General features: G+C 31.6%; 1 protein-coding gene across 1 annotated transcript in view; it reads right to left on the bottom strand.

Annotated features, from left to right (window-relative positions):
- The window catches only part of LOC104265764 (RNA exonuclease 1 homolog), a 9,634-nt gene extending 3,239 nt beyond the window's left edge, over window positions 1-6,395 (bottom strand). Inside the window, exons 1-15 of the mRNA XM_026834656.1 lie at window positions 6,287-6,395; window positions 5,940-6,086; window positions 5,749-5,863; window positions 5,370-5,530; window positions 4,711-4,958; window positions 4,472-4,545; window positions 3,954-4,092; window positions 3,451-3,555; window positions 2,995-3,080; window positions 2,594-2,726; window positions 2,327-2,419; window positions 1,688-2,018; window positions 1,196-1,340; window positions 659-761; window positions 346-420 (exon numbers count right to left, since the gene is read on the bottom strand). Of these exons, the coding sequence (XP_026690457.1) occupies window positions 346-420; window positions 659-761; window positions 1,196-1,340; window positions 1,688-2,018; window positions 2,327-2,419; window positions 2,594-2,726; window positions 2,995-3,080; window positions 3,451-3,555; window positions 3,954-4,092; window positions 4,472-4,545; window positions 4,711-4,958; window positions 5,370-5,530; window positions 5,749-5,863; window positions 5,940-6,086; window positions 6,287-6,395 (2,064 nt within the window). The remainder of the gene's footprint in view (window positions 1-345; window positions 421-658; window positions 762-1,195; window positions 1,341-1,687; window positions 2,019-2,326; window positions 2,420-2,593; window positions 2,727-2,994; window positions 3,081-3,450; window positions 3,556-3,953; window positions 4,093-4,471; window positions 4,546-4,710; window positions 4,959-5,369; window positions 5,531-5,748; window positions 5,864-5,939; window positions 6,087-6,286) is intronic.
- Between the last annotated feature and the right edge of the window lie 801 nt (window positions 6,396-7,196).

Below are 7,196 nucleotides of genomic sequence, written 5' to 3'. Positions count from 1 at the left end.
TATTGTCTTGGTGAACATGTGTCTGAAAAGTTTATGTAAGAATAATTTTGGTTATCTTATGTCACATTTGTTAAACAAATATTAATCTATTTTATATAGGCAAGTTACATTAGCAAGACACATCATCGGACTTTGGATTAAGGGGGGAATTGGTCCATTATTTTATAAACAAATATAAAATACTTGCTTTTTCAAGGTATAATCAAAACATTTTAGGTATTTAAATTTCAATCTTCACCAAATCTGTATATTTTTGATCAATATTTCTTTTTTACAATATGTTAGTTTACTGTATGTAATATTATGTTAATATTCAAATTACAATCTATAGAAATACAAGTTTACCTCATTTACTGAACAACCCTCGGAGCCCACAGTGTTCTGACAACAAGAATATCTTTTTTCCCATGAAGAACCAACCTTTAAAAGTAGAATTAAATAAATCTAAGTTTTTATCCTTGCATGGCGCGGTAAAGTTGGTCAGTATATTGTAACACTGATGTTCTGTTACATATACATCATGCCCACGCCCCACTTACAAGTTACTATATGTGTAACTTTGTGAGTGATTTTTTAAGTGATGGCATATAGAATGTTTTCTGTTATTAAACCATGCATTCATTACGGATTGTACACAATCCCTCATCTTTAAACTCACTTTAGTTGAATAAGCTCTCCCCCAATGGTGAATGCATTCAGTTCCATTCCGCATGGATATTAGTGATAATATAAACTCTTTACCACAGCGCTGACATATTTTCCTGAACACATAGAAAACGTTACAACCTATTAAGACTCCACACTATACTGTATTTGGATCGTATGTTTTCAACCTAAGTTCCTTTAAACTTAAAGAGGTTACAGTCTTACAGGTAAGACCACCAAACAGCTTTTAAATTTAAGTTATCATTTTACAAAAAATATAAGCTAAATAACTGATAAAGAATCGTTTTCCGGCCACGCAAGGATAGAGTAACAATTATTCATTCAATCATTCAAAGACTATCAAATAAATTTTTAACATTAAGAACCACTTAATAACTAGCATTCTCATTTAACCCACTCTTTCCCTACCTACACTAAAATTAAAAAAGGCCATTTTCGATTTTAATTAAAATTTTTCCTGTTTCATTCTTTAATTTCTCTTTTTTGAATTAATTTCATTTCCGCTTTGTATGAACCTAATTCTTCCCACCTTTTCGCATCCATAGGCACAGGTGTAGCTGTTTTATTGTAGAACTTGCATTGGCCGGGAATTTCTGCTTCCCGAGGGTAACCATTATCTCTGAGTTGATCTTCAGTCATTATGTAGTTACACATCCTCTCATATAACTCCTCACCTGTGTGTATTGCGTAATACGTATATGATTATATTTGGTAAAATGTTGCATAAACATTAGTAGTGGCAAGATGTAAATTATAAGTGTAATGGGAAATTTTTTATCCAATATCCGTTAAGTCTATATATTTATATCGTTAGGTGTATTTTTTTATGACTCTACTGTAATTGGACATGTAGTGTATAAATACACTGTATGAGCCTAGGGTAAAACAAAACACCTTATTTTCTATGATCAAAAAATTATGTATATGTAAAACTATGACAATACAAAATCCAATATACTACTTTCATATGAATTACATGAGCATAGTTGTTTGTCATTGCTTGACAGCGTGCAAGAGTTACCTGTCAGCTGCGTTGTCTCCCTCATTTCAAACTCAAAACCTCCTTTGCAACTTTCTTTCTGATTCAAATTCTTTAACTTTTGTGCTTGGGTAAGCTTCTGTTTCTTCGCCTCAATGTTTGGCAAGTCTAACCCCCCATGAGCTATTCTCTTATTTCTCCCTTTAAAAGCAACCACAGTCGAGTTTGAGTCGTTGTTGGTTGTAGGGGGTGGTGTGATGGCACTTTTAGAATTTGTCATAGTTCGGAGTTTTTTGAGCGTACAGGCAGCTAGGCTGAGGTAAATGGATTTGGTTTTGCTGCGCTCTTTAATTCTCGTCTCTTCGGTTTGTGCCTGTAAGAAAAAAGAATTTCTAGAGGTAATTGTATTGAGCACAAAAATTTACATTAACAACTCGGCCTTTTATTAAAAAAATGACACATACAATTTTAACATATTTTATCATAAAAGACTTATACATGTACAAAATTAAAGAATATCGTTATAAATCCACTCCCAATAAAAAAACTTAGTGTTTCAAAAAGTTTCCCAAATTACTTTGCACAAGCTACTTATACACAGACAGTAAATATTTTTAATTTGTTGGAAGAAAATAGGAATCTAAGAGTTCTTTAGTACTTATAAACAAACACGTGTCTTACCATGTTGTAAGCTTCAGCAGATACATTGTTGCAAATACGAAGACATTCATCAATAAACATACTGAGATATCGTTGCCTTATGTTTGTTGGCACCTAAAATAAATAAAACATAACGTTACAAAGTAGAGCATAAACACAAAAATTAATAGAGCAACACTGCAACATTTGAAACAGTTGGGAAACACTGCCAGAAGAATTTTTAAATGATGGTTGGGTAACACTGCTAGAAAATACTTTAAAATAGAATGGAAACACTGCCAGACAAACCTTTGAGTGGCGGTCTGCAGTTATAACAGGTCTAGGGATTGAACCATTGGTTGTTTTAGTTGGGTTAGCGGCATGAGCCATTCTCCTTACACCTTTCCCAGCTGTTTGTTGAGTTGTACTACTAGTTGAAGACCTATTAGTATGCAATGTATGGATATAAATACCCGAGACAAATTTGTGAAAGAAAAATTTTATAATACATTACTTGAAAAAAAGTTAGGAAATAAGTACCATATATATATATAACAAGTTATGAAAAATGAGAAATCAAACCTTTGAATTATTAGATAAGAATATCAATTAATTTTTAGGTATTAGTCTGAGAGTCAAATTTACAATGGACATTAAGAGTATGAGATTATTTTGGTTTTATTTTTAGCACTTTGTGAAAAACAGCTAACCTGTAAATGTCTTTAAATGGAAGCTTCCTGTCTAAGGTTGGTGGTTTGGCAAAAGGATTTTTACGCTTTGGAGCTGGAGTACTGGACTAAAATGTAAAATAAATGAATGAAACTTGTATATTTCCGCATAGCTGGGCAACAAGAGATCATTTGGTTATGTTTAAAATGTCAATTTTCCAAAAATCAATATAAAGAGGAATTTAGAAACAAACCTACACTATTCACACAAATGCATTTAAAATTTTGCAAGTGCATGATCAAGTAATTAAGCTGTTAACATGCCTGAATTGTCTTGTCTCTCCCTTCTTGTTTAATTATTTCAAATCTTTTCATCATTTTTTGCGCTGGTGTCAGAAATCGTGCTCTTCTGGTAAGCTATGCAAAAAAAACAATGTTTTATATAATTAGGTGTAGCTATGTGGGGTTATATTTTGCATTTTTCCGTTATGAACTTACTGGTCGGACCGGTTCATTGTTGCCCTTTAGCGCCACACGGTGTTGAGCACGAAAGAGCGTGGATTGAAACTTGGAAGGAGGGGGTCCTACCTCATCTTCTGTGGTCTGAGATAAGTTAATGTAACATGAACAACTACTAATAATCTTGGTAGCTACACTAACACTATGTTAATGCACTGTATGCTGAACACAAGTGTAAAAAAAGGTACCTGTATCATTTATATATAATATTTCATATATTATGTCATTTTACAAAAGATTTAAACTGCTTTAAAGCGCAAACATATTAAAATGAAAACAATTGTTGACATATATATGTACCGGCATATATTGACTGTTAATACAAACATAAAATAGTCTGATTGTCTTTATTTCCATACGTTATGGTTTAAAAGCAGTTCAAATCTGTTGTAAAATGCCATGGGTCAGTTTAAAATTAAAACCATCTTCAATGTGTTGGAATTGCCCAGATTATATATTTTTACAACAGCGTTGCAGCATACCACACTGTCAACTTGTGCATCCGAACCACTTAGATCCATCTCATCACTTGTAGTTGTGTCTGGATCCAATGTTTCGTTTTCTTGATAAATACGAAAACATTCCTCGTATGTGTTAATTCCATTAAGTTCTTGTTCAAGCCTCAAAAATAAAAAAATGACAATGTTAATTTTTTAAAATATAATACACTTCTGATTTTATCATAACATATTTTATACCTATAACAGTATAACTTAAATAACACATGTCTCACTTTATGAAAAAAGAGCGCAATTTTATAAAAAAACAAACACACTTTTTCTCAAAACTAACAATTTAACCTTTTAACTTTATAAGCGTGTTATAACAACCGTCATTTTATCATTACTTCTCATTTCTCATACTTTTACGGTTTTGTATATTACTCCGATATTCTTTACTGTGACAAAAAAAAACAAAAAAATAAAGGCTTTCATTAAATAAAGGTAAAAAGATGTAAATTACAAATATAAACTTTTCATAAATATAAATTAAAACTCACTTGGCAATTTCATCTCTGTCCACAAACTTCTTAATTGTTTCCGCTGAAACTTTTGTTGGTGAATTAATTTTTAACTTAGAATTATTTTTTGAAGTCTTGTTTAGTGAAATTTTTTTCTTTAGCGGTTCTTCTTCTTTCTTTTCTTTTTTACAAATTCCCTTCGAACTTGTTTTAGTTTTTGCTTTCGATGGCATGTTTTTATTGGAACTTTTCGTTTTAGGTTTTGTTTTCTTTTTAACTTTTGAGGAACTCGTTTTATTTGGTTCTGAAGATGTATCAGAAATAACAATTGCTGTTTTTGTTTCAGATTTGGCAGATTTCAAAGCAGTGTCTGATTTTTTCTCTTCCGAAGAATCTATGATCTTGCTTGGTGGTTGTTTTACACCAGGTTCTAAACATGGCAGCACTTCTTCCGAACTTGAATCTGGCTTTGAAGTATCTTCTGCAGTTAATGTATCATCAGATATTACCAAGACATCATCATCATCTAAAAAATAAAATAAACAAAACAAACTTTAACCAACCCAACAGAAGTGCTCTGAATAACATGCGGCTTTACATACAACTAAATTGCCAGATCTCTTTCAAAATAAACTAAGTCTGTTTTTTAGCAGTTACAAATAAAATAAAATTATGCTTTAAGTATCAATTTTTTATTCAAAATAAATTAGTGTACAAACAAAAAATCTGGTTTACAAAAAAAAGGTAATAAATAGTGTAATGTTGTCACGGTATAACCAGAGTTTTGGGCAAAGTTATTCCAGAAAGATTAAAACCCATTAAGAGTTACAAAGACAGTAGCCTTTTGTCATTGAATGCATATTCGATGTGACCAAATCAGTAACCGCAACAGTACAACCAGAATAAGAATGTTAAGTTACACACAAAGCAAAATAACCTGAATTAGAAAATGCAGAATGTGTTGCTTTTGTTTTCCCCTGGATATCCTTGCAATTGTAATTTGACATTGGATCATACTCAAGATCAGTAGTTGGTTTGGACGACAAAAATGATGTATATTTGTTCTTGGTGGTGTGGGTACTAGATTTTGAGGTGTAGCTACAAAATTGGGTAGTGAAAAATAATATTTTGAATACGAGTCCAAACCAAATGGTTCTTTGGCATTATATAAATACAATTTAGATGTGTTTAAAAACTGTAATAGTAAAGAGCAATACTGAAAATAATACTACTACAGGATGATTTATATACCTACATTATATATAGGTATATAATATACGTTTATTTTTAAAAAGTACATTTTTATTTTTACTTACCGTTTATGGACATTAGAAGATGGACCTTTAGCATTACGCAACACACTTCCTTTTTCACTTGATTTATTTTCACTGGAAAACGGAACATACCCCACGTCATCAGATGATTCATATTCTGCAAATGTAAATGTATTATATAAAAAAGTTGCAGCCCCTAAATTTTCCCACCAAGGCAGGAAAAATGTATCTACCTTCTGCATATGATTTAGCAGCAGAACCCTTAAAATGTGAGTTGTCAAAACTTTTTGATTGTTGATCTCCCCCAGATTTAAGCTGCGAGATTGCTTTTTTCACGACATCAATATTAAGGGCTGGTATTTCCTTTTTGTTGGTAGTGGCTAAGATTAAAAAAAGTGTAAGTAGTACTTTGTATATATATTTTTTGGCTGTATAGGGTATTTTCTATTACAATACACATTGTGTATTATTAGATGTACTGGCCAACACCTGGTTATTTAAACATTAAATCAGTTACGTCTACAGTCTACCTATGTATCCATAAACTATGTTAGAGTTTTCCTATAAAGTTATAGAAAACCTGTTGCATTCTTTTTGTGACGAAAATGGCAATACGGTCGCTTGCATTTCAACTTTTGTGCTTCCTCTGGGCAAGCAATACCACGGAAATAACCTAAGCTAGGTAACATTATCAATGGCAGCTTTACCAAGCTCAGTAAGACAGCACCATAATCAACTTTAAGCCCAGAATAAAGGTAATGTTAGTTGCTTCCTAATCAGTTCCTTATATATATATATATATATATGGTTATATCAAAGATCTATACAACACAGTTTAATTACAAGTAGTTTAAAAAACATGACTTTAATAAAGAAAAATTTGAAAATATTCCCTAATAAAATTAAATGACCATTCTTTAGATTGCATCCAGTACCGATGTTTTTGTTTAATCAAAAATTTTTGGCCAACTTTAATCTTCTAAAATTGTCTGTGACCCTTTAGATTAAAACTATTTAGGATTAAAAGTGAGTTTTCTTTCAGAGTACTTGCCATTATACACTAAAGGACATTTTGCGACTGGGGTAGTCGTTGTTAGCGTGCCCATCACATTAAGCTCTAACCCAGAGCCATAGAAATACCGAGTAGTCCAACCCATTGTTACGTAAAACACAAATTGAACGGCAATTTGGGTCCAAAATAACACAGTAGGTATAGGGAAAATGCATGTTTTTCGGTAAATTAGAGAAAAACTTGAGTCCAAAAACAAATTTAAAGGTTAAAAAGTGTAAAAAACAAGTGTTATTTGTTTTCTGTATCAAAAAAAGTCAAAAAATGGAATTAGAAGCGGTTGATTTGTGACATTTTAGTCATTTAATGGGGGTAATTTTATATGTTTTTTCAAAAAAATGTTTGGTAATGTAAATAGAAGCTGTTTTACCGACTTTCCACAAAAGGACATCGCAAATAAAACTCAACAAGTTCGTTTAAA

Source organism: Ciona intestinalis, chromosome 5, assembly GCF_000224145.3.
Source record: "Ciona intestinalis chromosome 5, KH, whole genome shotgun sequence".
Classification (NCBI taxonomy): Eukaryota; Metazoa; Chordata; class Ascidiacea; order Phlebobranchia; family Cionidae; genus Ciona; species Ciona intestinalis.
The sequence above is the reverse complement of the archived record's forward strand: the minus strand, read 5'-3'. Positions and strand labels throughout refer to the sequence as shown.